The sequence below is a fragment of the Pseudonaja textilis genome, chromosome 7 (genome assembly GCF_049901715.1).
Source record: "Pseudonaja textilis isolate UNSWEBS1 chromosome 7, rPseTex1.2, whole genome shotgun sequence".
Classification (NCBI taxonomy): Eukaryota; Metazoa; Chordata; class Lepidosauria; order Squamata; family Elapidae; genus Pseudonaja; species Pseudonaja textilis.
In genome coordinates, this window is record NC_141996.1 from 22,865,480 (window position 1) to 22,883,089 (window position 17,610).

At 37.2% G+C, this 17,610-nt stretch overlaps 1 protein-coding gene across 1 annotated transcript in view; it reads left to right on the forward strand.

The window, feature by feature from the left end:
- The window catches only part of B3GLCT (beta 3-glucosyltransferase), a 67,906-nt gene extending 54,588 nt beyond the window's left edge, over nt 1–13,318 (forward strand). Inside the window, exons 13-15 of the mRNA XM_026708878.2 lie at nt 6,162–6,281; nt 7,952–8,096; nt 11,468–13,318. Coding sequence (XP_026564663.1) covers nt 6,162–6,281; nt 7,952–8,096; nt 11,468–11,629 — 427 coding nt within the window. The 3' untranslated portion in view covers nt 11,630–13,318. The remainder of the gene's footprint in view (nt 1–6,161; nt 6,282–7,951; nt 8,097–11,467) is intronic.
- The last annotated feature ends 4,292 nt before the right edge of the window (nt 13,319–17,610 follow it).

A 17,610-nucleotide genomic window follows, 5' to 3' on the forward strand; every position in this document is an offset into this window, starting at 1 on the left:
TATTTATGGACGTGTAAATGAATTAACATGCCAAACAGACAGAACATTAGAAGAAATCCATTTAGGCATGCTTTTTGGGTATTTGGAATATACAGCTTTTGCTGATCTATGATAGCTTATATTTCAAGTTCCATATTGGCAACAGAATCACTGGAAAGTTAATCACACAGCCAGCACTTCTGCAGAAGTAATTAAAATGTCACCGTTTGATGCCAAATATCCTTATGTACATCACACTTGAATATAAATGTAATTATATCATATAAATTCACCCAGACCTCTTAAAAGCTAGTCTATATTATTAGCAGAGTGATTAAATTAAAAATAAAACTATCCACTTGGTATTTATCTTGGAACATATATTGTTCCTATTGAAAAATTCAATATAGTATATATTCCCAAAATTAATATCCCACCAACTTCCAAAGACTCCTAAAAATTATCATCCTAAATAATAATTCAAACCAATAATTAAACATTTCAGATTTGACATCAAATGCTAAAATTAAAGAGCAATGTTGAAAATGACCTTATGCAACAAGATATTCAGCCCCCAAACGCCTTAGGGAACAGTAGTGCATTTGCCACTCTCCAAAGTACAGGCAATATAAATTCTTGGTAACAGCCATAAATTAAAAAGGTCTGCTTCTGTGTCTGTGTCATCCAGGTCATAGTTGTCTCAAAGGTGCTTTTTCAAAAGGCAACTGGACTGTTTTTTCCTTGAGGAAGCAGAAGAAAAAAAATTGCTTCTCATTCAAGAAGCTTCAATTCTGATTGTGGGGAGGGAATGGAAGGATAGATACTGACAATTGAGCCTGGATGGTGGGAGGATAGAAGGGTAGGTTCTGACTGGATGATGGGGAGGGGAGGGGAGAATGGGAGGATTATATTTCTTAGCAGTCATCTGGTGTTAGGACTCTCCCTGAAAGCCCATGAGGCCACTTGGGGGTTTATCTTTGTCCTCAGGGTCACCTGAATCAGAGTGCAATTAGTTGTGAAATCTTGTTGGAACTGCTGCAAGAGCTGTGTTGTAGACTAGAGATAGGTGGTATTTATTTATTTATTTTATTTGTCAAGCAAGTATTAGATAACAGGTATAAGTATAAGCATGGTTATGAATACATGAAATGGATACGAATAAAAAAGAAACAATGGGACAGGGACGGTAGGCACGTTGGTGCACTTATGCACACCCCCTACAGACCTCTTAGGAAAGGGGTGAGGTCAATAGTCAGTCTAAGGTTAAAGTTTTTGGGGTTTGGGGAAGAAACCTGTTAAGGTAAAATGTCAAACTGCTTTATTACATAAGAAAACATTGATATTGCCATCGCTGTTGTTAAGCATACAAGTTCCATGACGCATCACTGCACATTCCCCTCCCACCAGGTATAAAAAGTACTTACTTTTGGTTTTGAAACTCTCTCTCGTCTTTCCCCTGGAAGAATGATGTACCTAAGAGAGAACATAGACATAATGTAAGTTTACATTTCTACAATAAAAGAATTACTCTGACCATAAACATTTTTTAAAGTTAATTTTGGCTTAGATCCATTAAAGGTTATTAACAAATTTGGTAGCAGAGGATGGTTGCCAAATTAACTTGAACAAAACATGTCAGGATCAAAAAAAAAAATCATCAGAAAAATCCAGAATTAATATGAGAGCCTTCACCAGACAAATGGCAGCTCAATTGATACCAGTGGGAGCAATAATAGGAACTGCTTTGGATGAAGACCCACAACTAAATGCATCTACACCATTCACACCACCCAGGAATGAAACTCAGGAGAAAGACAAAATAACTGACAAAAATGAAGATTTAAAATCAACCCTACTCAGAATCATCAAAATATCAACAAGCAGCAAAGACCCAATCGCAGAATTAAGAGCACTCTTTCAAAATATAGACAAACCTCGAACTGAAGAAAGGCAAACAGAGAAAGAAAATAAAACTACGAGTGCTGAACCGGTAAGTCCTTTACAATCTTGTTTAAACCGCATGTGGGAAAATATGCTGAGATGCCATTTTCAGACCTACACAGCTCAAAGCTACAGCTAATAAAAATGGCCGACCAATGACCAATCACTGCAGGAGTTTTGAAATGGAAGGCGGGAAAAAAGGAAAAAGATAACCCTGAAAAGAATGACGAAGGGAGAAACAGTCAGATTGATCACAAGTCTAACGAAATAGTTTGTGAAGATGGCTGGTCAGTTCATCGTTTGACAAGACCAACAACACCAGATAACAGAGAACCCAAGACTAACACTCAAAATAAAAATGTCAACAAGAACTCTCCCTCAGAACAGGAAATCTCGAGTGATTGAAACACTCACAGCAGCATTTGAGGCTACATTCACACCCCCGACTCCAAGACAATCACAGACAACGAACACTGAATTCCCAGCAGCCACGTCATCTCTACACGACCCAGCAACCACAGGCAGTCTCCCAGCATCTTCAATCAACATCCCAAAAGCTCTAGAAGCGGATGCAGCGATCACAGAAGTCACATTCCCCCTCAATGTATCTCCAGCAGTTATCTCCAAACTCCAAGCAACCCAGAAAGATTTCACGCTCCATCTTCACTCCCGACAACCTCACTGGCTTCTGCAGCAGTCCTAGTGTCTCCAGGGTACTTACTAGCACCAACAATAGCTTAAACCTCCCAAGGGGGATTCCCAACGCTAGGAAACTCCCTCCTGCATCCAGCACAGCTTCAGGATGCTACAGCTCCCCAGTCAGGAATTAAGAATGTAACCACAGCTCCAATGCAATTTTTTAACCCTTCACTTTCTGCAGCAGCTCTTCAGGGAACATCCTCCACAGGAAACCAACATAAAATGAACATGGCACAAAATCAGAACATCATGCATGTACAGTCAGCTCCAGTCACCTTGCAAAAAAAAGGGACAGTAAGTTTTTTGAACTTAACAGCGTGCATACCGATGCCCTTCTGCCAATATGCACACATTCCAGAACATCATCAACAACAATTTTTGAACACCAGTCCAGTCCAACGCAACATCTTACCTAATGGTTTCACCAAGCTATGTGCAACAGGTAATAATCTAATGGACTGGGCACAGCAATTTCAGATTGCATTAATGAAGGAGAACACTCTTTTTCTCATACTGAACCCACCCCAAAAACCATGGTCTATAGAGGTGGATTGTATTCACCATCGGGCGTTTTGCTTAATGCTGAGTTCCCTCTAACCAGCCATATACCACATCATACCCAATGGGTCCACCATCTCTGAGATTTGGGAGAAGATATGTAACCTGTTTTATAGCAAAAATAGAAGTACCACTAGCAGAATATCTAGAGAGTTTCATTCTGCTAGATTGAGACCAGGAGTAAGCATGAGCAAACATCTGCTCAACTTAAACGCCATGAGATCTGATCTGTTACAAAGGGGTGAGACAATCACAGAGGGAAGTTTTATTAGTATTATAATTGATTCCCTCAACTTTAGCTGGGACTATTTTCTTAATCAATTGGATAATCTAAATTATGACAACATTTCACTCGAAACATTATCAGGAAGGCTGGTGGCTGAGGATAATCTCAGGATCGAGCTTTGCTTCATAAAGAACACAGGGTTGTAAAAAGAGTTAACTTTGTGGAACAGGTAAATGCGTTACTAGGGTGTTATACATGTGGTTCAAGAGATCACTTTAAGAAGAATTGTCCTAAGGCCTTTAAAGGCAGAGAACCCATTAAGTATCCCCTGCCATACTATACAAGTTATCAGAGGGAAAGGTCCAACTCTGGACAAAGATATCAAGGTAGACACCCCAGTAGCCAAAGACACGATGTAAACCCGAGACGTAGAAAATCACCAAGCCCAAGAAGAAGCAGGAGATCCAGTCGGGAGAACAATAGGACTGACACTGATTCTGTGAATGGGATCAGAGACGTAGAACCGAGTCTTGGTGTAAACATAAGAGAACAGTGTTGGCTGATTGACTCCGGGGCAACAGCACATACATCTTTCAATAGAGAGCTGTTCACCTCTTTAGACAAGGTGTCGTTTAACATTAAAGTTGTCAACCAAAAATTTGTGCAGGTGATTGGGAAGGGGGATGTCCACATCCCAGGTCTTGGGAGAATCAAGGAAGTTCTGTTTATACCTGAAATACCATATAACATCCTATTCTTAGATCGGACCAAAGGCGTCTTAGTTCTAGGTTTTCTAGGTTTAGAATTTCAAGTCTGGTGGCATAAGGTATTCTGCAACGAGTAGAGGAGTGGAGAACTCTTGTGGAATATTTCTGGATTTTCTCACTGTATTAATATCAGATACGTAATGCGGGTTCCAGACTGATGAGCTGTATTCAAGTATTGGTCTAACAAATGATTTTATGCTCTAATTAGTAGTGTGATATTACTGGAGAAAAAGCTACACAGGATTAGGTTAACAACTCTTAATACCTTTTTTGGCTATGTAGTTACAGTGGGCTCTAGTATTTTATCCCTCCCCCTCTGTTGAGAGAGGGCTGTTCAGTTAACCTCTTTTCAAACCAGTGATCCTCTCTATCCAAAATGTGGACTCTGCTGTCTTCAGAAGAGTGACTTTCAATGCAGATGGACCACTGAATCTTGTCTTGCAGGGTTTGATCTCTTATGTTGTGCCATGCCCTTGTGAAGCGGTTCTGTGTCTGCTTTTGTGTTTCTCCCCATCCAAGCGCAGACAGTTGTAGCTTCCCTATCCAAGTGGGTGAAACAGGATAGGCAGATTCCTTTTCAAAGGAGACAATCCCATAGAAAATCTGGTACTAAATAATATACAACTTCTATTTTATTTATTTATTAATCAAATTTATATAGATATCCACTTCATCAAAGGCAGTTCTGGGCTGTGCGCAACGATAAATAAAATAACCAATGTAGAATATAAAAATATTTTTTAAAAATCAAAATAATAAATAAAAACAATTCTAACTATGGGCGAAGCAGGATAAAAATGTTCTCCATTCTAAATTAATATCAGCATCTTGAAACTTGAATTGAACCCAGAAACAAAACTGTTGAAATGTGTGAATTTGGCCCACAGCATTTTGTAGTAACAAGAGCGTCCAGTTTGTTTTTATAGATAGCCGTTGGTGGCACTCATCACAATACTCCCACCCTGAAATAATCAAAGCCGGAGTAACAGTCACTAAAGCCTTCTGCTTTAAGAAGTGTTGCATTTGGCAGACCAACCAAAACTGACAAGGGACTCCAACCGTTGCTCCAGATGAATTATATGTTCAGGAGGAACCCAGGGTCCATAGGCCTGCCTCTCAGGAGGAGAATGACCACATCCAGAAGTGAATAAAAGCTGCCAACAAAACCAGAGGTTATTGTGAAATACCATATGGGGAGCTCCCTAATTTTCTGATTATAACTTGTAGATATGGGTGATCAGTGTTGAAAAATCTTTATTCTGTAATTAGATAACCAAGATTTGGATGTAGTCCTCTGTGAAAGGGGACAATGTTGAAATGTGTATCATGAATTTACAATGGAAATATTACAATTCAAGTACTTGCCTCTGGTGACAGGCCACATAAGGGTTGTGACTGTGAAATCATCAATAAACAGTTTTTTATTACAATCACAGTTCAGCACACAGTATCTTCATCATCATAATTTACTGCAGACATCAACCCTGAATTTTGTTGTTTTTCATGATGGGGAGTGTAATTGTAGAAATTTTAAATGATGCAGCCTGATACAAAGGTTTTATAGAAAAAAACTTTTGTTTTAGAATATTAAAATTAGGAGGGAACAAGGTTATAGGCCTTTACATTGAAGAAAAGACTCAAAAAGTATGACAGAAAAGCTTATTCTTTTTATAGTAATATTTGGTGATTATATAGATTTTTAGAAGCAAAGGGTTTTTTTTAAAGTAACTACTGAAAATGTTTTAAATATTCAAAAGACATTCTCTTAAATATTCCATTTCAGTAATGTACATGTGCTTGCTTAAGCTGATAATTTCAGGGTTTGGGATTTTTAAAAAGTAATTAAATATATTAGATCGGAGGTATCCAAACTTGGCAACTTTAAGACTTGTGGACTTCAACTCCACAAGTTGAAGTTCACAAGTCTTAAAGTTGCCAAGTTTGGGGACCCCTGTATTAGATGATATTTCACTATGTGATTTTTGTTCTAGCATCTCTAGGCTCCAGAAATTACTCAGTTGCTATGACTCAAGTGAGCCAGTGGTTCTCGGGGAACGCTATGGCTATGGTTTAGGAACCGGAGGCTACAGTTACATTACTGGTGGAGGAGGGTAAGTCATTTAAATTTTTCAAAGGAGTAAAGATACATAAGAGCAATAACTTAATTTTCGGTAGTTTTCACGATGGATAGATTTCTTCTCAAGTCAGGCTCTGCCACTATGAATGATACTTCTATAGTCCTGTTGTCATAAAAAGTTTACAAGAATGTGAAATATAAAAGTGCCATAACTTTGTAAATAGCAATATGGTACAGTAACATTTCAATAGACAAGTAAACATAGCAAAAAGAAATTCAAAGCACCATGAGTACAGTTTGAGATCATTTCTGATTTATCAAAGCTATATATTTGAAGGGCCTCTTCCCTGATACAATAGAAGACTGTAGCTGAAGAATACTTTCTGTGAAAGGCATGTGGGGTGAGGCTATTACATGATTATTCTAAAATATCCATGGCTTAGTCCAAATAAGAAAGCTGATAGACTTTTAAAAAATACTGGCTTGATGTCAGTGACCTATATATAATAAAACAAGAGTTACTGATTACTCTTTTTAAACTTGTTGTATTGTGAAGGGTATTGTTTTTTTCAGTTGACTTGTATTTGGAAGTGATATAAGATTGAGCATCTAATTTATCAATAATCCTAAAGCAGATTCTACAATCAATAACAACTAAAATAACAACTAAAATAAAATACAAGCTGAATAGTCAAGATCTTGTTGATGATCCAAGCTCTGTAAAGGACCTTGGAATACTCACCTCTAATGATCTAAGTGCTAGTGCCCACTGCAACTACATAGCCAAAAAGGCATTAAGAGTTGTTAACCTAATCTTACGTAGCTTTTTCTCTGGTAATATCACACTACTAACTAGAGCATACAAAACATTTGCTAGACCAATACTCGAATACAGCTCATCAGTCTGGAACCCACATTACGTATCTGATATTAGCACAATTGAGAAAGTCCAGAAATATTTCACAAGAAGAGTTCTCCACTCCTCTACTCGTTGTAGAATACCTTATGCCACCAGACTTGAAATTCTAGAACTAGAAAACCTTGAATTACGCCGTCTTCGGTCTGATTTAAGCATGGTATATAAAATCATACATTGCAATGTCCTACCTGTCAATGAATACTTCAGCTTCAACCATAACAACACAAGAACACACAACAGATACAAACTCAAGGTTAACCGCACCAAGCTTGACTGCAAGAAATACGACTTTAGCAACAGAGTGGTCAATGTCTGGAATACTCTACCCGACTCTATAGTTTCTTCCCCAAACCCCAAAAACTTTAACCTTAGACTGTCTACTATTGACCTCACCCCTTTCCTAAGAGGTCTGTAGGGGGCGTGCATAAGCGCACCAACGTGCCTACCGTCCCTGTCCTATTGTTTCTTTTATTTTTATTTTATTTTTCTTATATGTACTCATTTCATGTATTCATAATTATGTATACACTTTTACTTATCTCGTAAACAATTGACAAATAAAATAAATAAATAAATAAATAATGGTAAAGTTAAATGATACCCATTAAGTAATGTTGATATTACTAGAGACATGGAAGAACATGATTTCATTGGAGACCAGAGCAGTAGTAATCTGTTTGCAATGACTGTTACAAACTCACAATTGCTGTTGGTAAATAAACTTTTTATTCAATAATAATGCTTATCTCTTGATTATTAATTTCTTTTTGGATTTGTCTTAAAAGGATGGTCTTCAACAGAGAAGCAATCAAAAAATTGTTTGCTAGTAAATGCCGGTGCTACAGCAATGATGCCCCTGATGATATGGTAATTGGAATGTGTTTCAGTGGTTTAGGAATTCCAGTTACACACAGCCCTCTCTTCCATCAGGTGAGCATTGTTACATGTAACTAAGTATCTCATGGTTAATATTATGTCAATTACCTTAAAACCTAATTAAAATGATACAACAGCTGGGAAATGTTACAAAACATTCCTGCTTTTTCCTAGAGTCTTTACTACTTAGAACCAAGAACCAGGGTACGAAAGCATTTCAAAACTATAAGTGAAAGGCTGGAACTTTGACAATGAAGTACAGAACACACATTAGTGATAGGATAGTAAAAGATTCCCTTTTTTGGTCTACACAAATTAAATCCTTCCAAAGTAATAAAGTGGAAACAGGTGAACATAGAGTGAATACCCAGTGCTTCAAATCATGCTTATTTACATGAATATTTTCAATATTTATCAATATTATGCTTATTTCCATAAATATCAATATTTATCAATATGGCTTTGGTACAAATAACCAACTAGAGTATCTTCTCACAACCCAGCTGTCAAAACATTACAAGATGTGTTTGAATCATTTAAAAAAAATCAGGAGAAATTAAATATGTAGTTTTAGCCATAGATTTTTGTGGTCTTCAATTTCTACATGTAGCTGCACAATTTTTTCCCCGAAGTCATGTTTTATTATTGTTCATACAAAAGTAATTTCCAAAATATGTCTAACTTTTTAACATGTGCTGATTATCACCAAATTTATCTAGAACCCTTTTGTAATGGTAACGTGAAAGCAATAGAAAATGCTAAGGGGGATTATAAAGTTTCCGTGAAACATGGATATCATTTAAAAATTCATGTAACTAGTATAACTTTTGAAAAATAAGTTGAAACGTGAGGAAGTGATCATATGATTATATTGATATCAGTATTTAGTGGCTGGGGAAACCTTTTCTGTTTCAAATAAACATTTATTTATTTAAAATATTTATATTCTGCTTTTTTTCATAAATATACAAACTACATTAAATAATAAATTAACAATTTATATGTCAGGGTTCCAGAAAAAGCCAGCCCCAATTAAAAACTCCCAAGACAGGCATTTTCTCAAAGTTTCCTTTTATTAGAGTAGTTATACTGGCACATCTGGGAAAACCCAAATCTGAGAGTTCCGGGTTTTCCTTAGTAATTCAAAAGTCAAACTCTACCCTCTGCACCCATCAGTCTATCACATGGCCCAATCACCAACCGTTCCAACTTGAGACATCCTTTCAACCACTCCTCCTCCAGGTGCAGGAATAACATTACCTTGACCGAAAAGAAGAATACTATTATGTCTAACTACCAATTTTCTAAAAATCCCCCCTCCTACTTTCCCAGGCACAGGAATGTGGCAGCACAGAAGCTTCTGGTGCTAATATAGCTTCCAAAGCTGACATTATACATATTACCATATTAGCATTCTCATATCAACAATTAGCAGCCACTTTGTGTTTGAACTTTAGAGTTGGTTTCTATTAGGAAATGGTCCAATACTATTTCACTTTATCTTTCTAGAAGATATAGACTCTGGGGAATCCACTTAAATAGTCTAATTTTTGATAAATATATAATTAATGTCCTGGGATGATCTTATTAGTGCAACTGTTTGTTGAACAATTCAGATTATGAAATTAAAACATTGTTACCTCTTAAGCTTTTATTTCAATCTGTCCACTAATTATGCCGCAGGTAAAACAACTCATTATGCCGAAATGCTTAACTTCAGCTAAAGAAATGCTTTGGTGCTATCCAAAGTCATCCAGTTTTTTATCTATCTAGCCTTCTGGTACAATATAGCCTCAAGGAAGCATAAATTCCCACAGTAATTTTAACATTCTGCAGAGTCATAAGGCAAAAATATATGAATCTTAATATGAAAGCAGAATAAAAATTGATTAAATAATAAATTAAAATATAAAACAGATCAGGCAGAGGAAATTCTATAATTCCAGGTCACAACCATCCATTTTGCATATCGATGTTTGATTAAAAGCAACTTTTCAGAATTTTTTTGATACTGTATTTGACTCTTGAAAAAAGAAGTACCTAGAGATGCCACACAATGAATTGCAAAATAATTTCATTATAAAATAAATATGAACATTTAAGGACAGAGCATAAATAACATTTGCTATGTTGAAAATCAAGAAGACAGATTCTCAACATTTTTCCAGTGCAAGCACAATACTTAAAGTATAATCCATTCATTTATTTATTATTCTCATTTCTTGGGATTTAGTTTAACATTTAAATTTCAAATTGAGAAAGCAAAACAGATGAGGAAGCAAAATGTATCATAAAGTTATCTTGTGTTCTTTAAAAATTATCTTTATTGTGGAAGCAAAAGGCAACTATCATGTATAAGCTTGTTTGCTTCTGTTTAAATATTTCACTAATATGCATTGTTACATTATGAGAAAACAAATGCTGTTGTGGTTCTGAGAATGTATTCATAAACAAATGGTTTTGAATTGCTATATTCAATCAGCCAGATCCTTAATAGATTTTCTATATTCCCAAGATCTCAATATATTTATTGGGTATAAAGTACATGTATCTTATGGACTATTCAGTACCATATCCAGTTTTCATGGCAGACAAATTGTAGAATTTGGAGAAAAAAGAGCATTTTATATCCTTTTACTTCAGGGGTGTCAAACTCATGTCATCACGGCATCATCACATGATGTATTGGGACTTTTATCTCCTTCGCTAAACCAGGTGTGGGCATGGCTAGAACATGACTTATCTGGCCCACAGGCCAGGAGTTTCACAGCCCTGTTTTACATCATCTAATCAAGGAGATAATATTATTCTTAAGTGCATAATTTAAATCCATACTTTAATAAGGAGGATGAATAAAATGCTCCTTTTTTAATTTATATTCCTTCAAAGGCCAGAAGCTATGCTCTTCCCTTAATTTCACTATCCTACTTTCTCAGGTCTAAAAAACCTTTCTCTTAAATAACACAATATTTTAAACTTCCTGGAAAAAATACCCTTAGCTTTTCCATTTTCTTTCTTTTGTTGACAGTAGAACAATTTGCTTTATCCATAATTGGTTATCAGATAATGGGATTTAGTAATGCTTCTTCTAAAAAGAATAAATACAGCTTTGTTTACCATATATACAGCAGTTACACTAGCTATTTGCAGGCATTCGAATTGTATATGCAAAGTTGGAATAATAATAGCCCTGTCTCACTGCCATATTAGCTTCATCTTGTCACAAAGACCTACATTTGTAAAGGTCAGCATGAACAGATTTTCTACAAAGACACCATACATTCCTGCTGTGCTTGTCATGTCATCCACTTCACAGGGATGTATCTGTATCTAATTGAAGAATACATAATCTTTGCTTCTTTTTTATAATTGAAGAAAATATTTTATAAATATGCAACCCATTCTCTCTTTTACTTCAATTCTAGGCTCGGCCAATGGATTACCCGAAGGACTTCCTATCTCATCAAGTTCCAATATCGTTTCATAAACACTGGAATGTTGATCCAGTAAAGATTTATTTCACGTGGTTGGCTCCAAATGTACAAGATTTGGAATATGGAAGCAAACATATCAGAGAAGATTTATAATCTGTGAAAGTATTTAAATATTGTTATGGTCTTAATATTTAGAATTCAGATAAAATTTTATTGCTCTATTTATAATTACTTGTTGCCCATATTGTATAAGACAATATGGACACAATCCAGTACCACTGTTTGGCACAGTATGCTGCTTTCTTCCTTTTGGACCACTATAATTTGTATCCCATAATTAGAACCATTGTTTAGGGATATAGTGCCTGTGCACAAGGCATTTAACCTCTCTACTGCCACATTGTGCATTACTTTGTGTAGGTACTAATGAAGGATGGCTCAAAAACAAATTTATATTAAATCTTGTGAGTGTACACCACACAGGATCCAAAGTTATTACTAGACCATGCTCTAAATATTGCTGCTCTAAATCAAATGAATGCAAACTTTTATTTGTGCACCTGTTCCTTCTTTTTATTGGCCTTAAAGTTTTAAAATCAATGCTTCTGGTCCTAGAATTTTGTAATCGTTACAACCTATAAGATGCTAAGATCTTTTGCCAGTTTATCCACAACAAGTTTTTCTTTATTCTAATTCTTTTGCTTCCCAAAGAAAAGTATACACTTTGAAAGGAAAAAAATATAATACCACCTCCACATGCACATTTTATCTCATGTAATCATTTTGCAATTATTTAAAATAGGAACAGCAGACTAGGATAAAATGTTTGCTCAGGATCAGAGTAAAAAAGTATTGCCCTCATTTTGTTTCTTCATCTAGCAAGGTTTCATTGCCGTGTGACAATAACACGGCATTCCATTTCCCATAAGAACTTTAATTGCTTGGAATCAATTCAAGAAGCAGTAGTTCCTGGCAAGGTTTGGACATGCTTCAAAAATGGTTAGGAAGAATTATTTCACCTTCACAGCAGCTCAGCATTCTTTATTTTTTGATACTCATTAAAACAACCCCTTTTTTTCAAGCTTCTGTGCAAGTCGGCATCGCCTTCGGGTAGTGCTTGCCCGAACATCGAAAGCACTTCTGTTGAATCATTGTTTAAATGCATGCAGCGGTACTGTTACTTCATTTTTTCCTCTGCTAATGGCATTGAAATAGTAATGGAATAAACAAAGTGAATACGGTGAATCAAAAGGTAAATTAGTATCATTTTGTGAAACATCTAATCTGCCATCATCTCAGACTCTCTTTCCTCTTAAAAAAACGTACAAGCAAAATTTATTGTAGCCTTGATTTAAAAAAATGTATTCAGTACACTATCCCATCCTAACTTTTCTAATAAAATTTCTTCCATCAGGCAGCTAAACATATAAGTCAATCTTGCTTGCTATATTGCAGCCTAAAAAAAATTCTTAAAAGCAGTATTATAGTTTTGTATTTTTTTTAAATAGCACAAAGTATTGTGGTCCAAAGCACTGTCATTCTTAGAGCATTGGCCAATTTGGAAAATTAATTATTTAACCAAAATCAATAAAGCAGTATACATTTTCTATTAATGTAGCCTGGAGGTTTTTTTAAGTGTACTCAATGGTCCTACTCAAGATGGCTTGAATTGAAGTGTTTGAATTAAAGGAGTCACTGTCTTCTTTAGTTTCTGTATTTCCTTCTCTCAGTGCCTTAAACAGTGGATACATCTGCTGATTCAGATCTATGCTTTTTGTACTGAATGGGATGGATTATTATTTATGTTTACCATGTGAAATAAAACAAAATGGTTTAAAATAGAATAATATATTGTACTGTCACTTTTTGCCAACACAGCAGGAGCTGAGAATTCAAGAAGATCCCCAAATTGCTAGGAAGAGTGCTCCCCCATTCATAACTGAACCTCAAAAGTCAGCAAATTCAGGGGGCCTAAAATCAATAGCAACTCAGTCTTCTCGGGAATAAGCTGAAGCCCATTCTTCTCCAGACCCACCCAATCTCCAGGGAAAGAATCATGAAACAAACACTTGGTTTGACATGGAGCAGAAGTGTATAACACCATTGAGAAGATGTTCCTAACATTCACATGATGAATGAGTGACCAAACAAAACTGAATAAACAAGAAAAATGTGCTTTCGTGTAATCTAAAATCATATGCCACACCCTACTCTACCTTTTTTTTTTTTTTTTGGCTTCTTCCCCTCCTCCTCTCAATTAACTGTCATTGGAATATCTGTTCCTTCCAGTTGGCTTGCTGACAAAAAATCATTAATTCTGCTCCAAACAAATATTCCTGTCAACAGGCAGTTGCCAATCCTAGCATGATCCCAACCAATTTTATCATGAATTTTCTTGAATGATGGAGATTATGTTTCCTTTTGGGGTTTCAAAAATGAAAGGATTTTTGCAAAGGTTCCGCAATGTAACATATTGTTGTTCGGGATTTATGCTTTTGACTCTGTCAAGCATTAAGGCTTGGATTGCAAATGGAAATCAACTTTTGAGATGCAAGCTGACACTTACTGCAAATCACTTGATTTCTCAGCCAGCACCAGGGCATTGTCTGCATATAAAAGTACATATAGATTCATGTCCCCAGCCAACATACCTTTTCACCCCAAGCATTCCTGTTAACATTTATCTGTAAATAAAATTAGACAAAGAGGCACTATACAGCTTGTCCCTGCATAGTGTTAAACAATTTGCTAAGCCCATAATTTATTCTCATGCATGCTTTACTTCTTTCATCTACTGTTCTTATTACATTCAGCAACTAACCTCGATATCCTATTCATAGAAAGCATTTCTTAATTCAAACCGTTCATTTTCTCGTGTTTTCTCTAATCAGTGAACGTAAGATAGAGCTCTATCTTATATTCGTACATTTCTTAATGACTTGGTGCAGTGGTGGAATTCAAATTTTTTTACTACCGCTTCTGTGGGCATGGCTAGTGGGCGTGGCCAGGTGGTCATGTGACTGGCTGGGCATGACTATGTAGTGTTTTTCCCCCTTTCGCAGCGCCCCCTCCCTCCGCATCCCATTTTTTGCCTACTGGACTTCAGGGAAGCTTCCTGAAGCAAAAACGGGGCGTGGGAGGGAACGCGGCATCCCTCTGCGTCCCGTTTTTTCCTACTGGGCCTCAGGGAAGCCTCCTGGCAAGGTAAGTACAACAGCAAGGAAGGGGTATCAGCTGTGCCGCACAATTTAGATTAGCTAGAAAGCAAGTAATCTGATGATTTCCTTTCTAGCTAATCTAAATCGTGCAGCACAGCTGATCATCGGAAATACTGGTTCGGCTGAACTGGTAGCATTTTTTTACTACTGGTTCACTTGAACTGGCCCAAACTGGTAAAATACCACCACTGACTTGGTGAAGAATAAAAATATAATCCATTACTTGATATAAAAAAACATATCGCATATTCTTTCATATTGCACATGGATTTTGCTTAATGTTTCCTCTTGTATACTTTCCATCCAATTTTGAATGTGCCATATTTCATTGAAATGTTGATTCAAATAGCCATGAAGTTTCTGAAAATTGGACAGTACCACAGACATCTTTGGGGCGTGTCAACAGTATCAAGATAATGGGATGCAACCAGGTCAATTGAAGCCCACCCCTTTTTACATCATTGCAATGCATATAAGACATGCCCATTGCCCCCACTATTTTGATGAATGAATGCAGGACAAAACTAGTAGTATGCAGGACCAAACAGGTAGTCCTTGACTTACCACCACAATTGAGCCCCAGATTTCTGTTGCTAAGTGAAACATTTGTTAAGTGAATTTATCCCCACTTAATGAACGTTCTCACCACAGTTGTTAAGTGAATCACTGCAGTTGTGAACTTAGGAACGTGGTTGTTAAGTGAATCTGGCTTCCCCATTGCTTGTCAGAAGGTCACAAAAGGAGATTACATGAACCCAGGACACTGCAACCGTGATATATATGAGTCGGTTGCCAAGCATCTGAATTTTGATCACATGACCATGAGAATGCTGTAAGAGTTATAAGTGTGAAAAATGGTCATAAGTCCCTTTTCTCAGTGCTGTTGTAACTTGTGACTCACTAAGTAACTCACTAAGTGAACTGTTGTAAATTGAGGACTATTTCTATTTCTTTTTTTTTTTTTCATTACCCTAATATGGTGTCGAAGAAAGCAGAGGAAGAAGTGACCAAACCTAAGGGCAGTTTGTGCGACAGGCATACCTTTATGAATTGGTCTAGAAGAACAGAGGTCCCTAATCCCCGAGCCATGGCCCACTAGCAGGCCATGGCCTATTCAGAATTGGGCTGTGCAAGTGGGTGGCTGAAGCCTGTGCACAGCTCAACTTGTATGAGTGTCAGGCCACTGGGCATGTGCACACCAGCCCACTGCTTGCGCCAGTTGAGCTGAGCTCATACGGCCCAGTTCCCCTCTCCCTGTTCCCAGCCGAGACCCCAAGCTGCAAAGGTTGAGGACTGCTGGCCTAGAATATTATGAGGGATTCTTGTTAGTCCGCTAGATCTGTAGTTTACTAGATCTACCTTTCTACCCTTTTTGAAGACTAGGACCATATTACCTCTTGTCGTTTAGCATTTCATCTGGTCTTCAGGATTTCTTAAATACAGTTTTTGCTCATGTACTAGCTAATTCCTTCACTAATCTAGAAAGTTGATCCTAGACATAAACTTATTCAAAGTAAAAAAAAAAGTAATCCCTGACAGTGGTGCATTTCAAAATAATTTACCACCGGTTCGGTGGACGTGGCTTGGTGGGTATGCTTTGCATGCGTGTATGCCAAAGGCACACTTTGCGCAGGGGCAGAGGCTTTCCGACTCACCTCCTGAAATCCTGCAATCTCCCTGTCGCTTCAGCAGCTGACGTGCAACAATCTGCTGTGCCGCACAAAGCAGCTGGGCTTCAAAAGCAGGGAATAAAGGTCAATATGGGAGCCCAGATGGGCGGGTAGGCCCAACAGCAGCTCCTCAGAGAGAACCGGTTCAGTCTCTGCTGATCTTTGCCGCTACAAGTACGCCAGACCGGTACAATACCACCACTGTTCCCTGGCATGTTTTTATCAGTCTCATACTTCAATCCTGCTCTTTTATTTTACTCTTCACATTTCTTGGTAGAACAGATACTTTTGATGGAAAAGACATCATCTAAATACGGGGTGTTTGCTCTTTAGTAGCACTTTGCCTCCTTCACAGAGCAGCTTCTACACTAATGCCTTTCTTTTTATTTTGAACATGGCTTAAAAAAAGCCCTAATTGGTATTCTTACCATCCTTCACCAACCTCAGCTCATTCCAAGCTTTCGTTTTCTGAATCAGGTCTAGAGTTCCAGGCTATCTGTCTATACTTTGCATTTATGAACTGACCCATCTTCCATTTTCTGCATGCATCTTTTTTTTTAAATTTTCAGAACATTACTAAACGTTTTCTATAGTCACAAGTACATTTGTACTGTTTTTTCCTCACTCTTTATTTATCTGTCTTTTCCTCATTAGAATTGTTTGCCATTGTCCTTTTACATTTCTTTTTCTAGGAATTCCTAGCCACCATAAATACCTTTGCCCATTTTCATCTGCTGTGGGATCCTATTGACAATTGGTGTGACTAGTCAAAATCTGCTTTAAAAAATTCAGGATACTCAGCTACATTTAGAGTTAATTTCTTTTAAATTCACCTTGCTTTTAAAATTGCATATTGCAATTGTTTTCATGGTGATGATAACCTGTTTGTAAAAGTTCTTTCTTTGAGACTTTTTAAGTTCAGTTTTTCCAAAGTTGTGCTCCTCATAGATGTTTATGATGCTTCTATTACTAGTTCAACGTTTTAAAGGTAGTTTTGAGACCATATGGGCAGGGGTGGGATTCTACTAGTTTGGATCGATTCAGGCAAACTGGATGTTAAATTTGCATCTGGTTCGCTGAACCGGTATTTGAACCAACCGGCTGGCCCCACCCACCCCTCCCCTCCCCGGAGTCTCCACGCCCATTTTCGATGCAGGTAAGTGCAGGGTCCGCGTGGAAGGGGAGGGGGAACAATGGACCTTCTGGAAGTATCGGAATTCCGGAAATGGGCCTGTTTCCAGCTTCG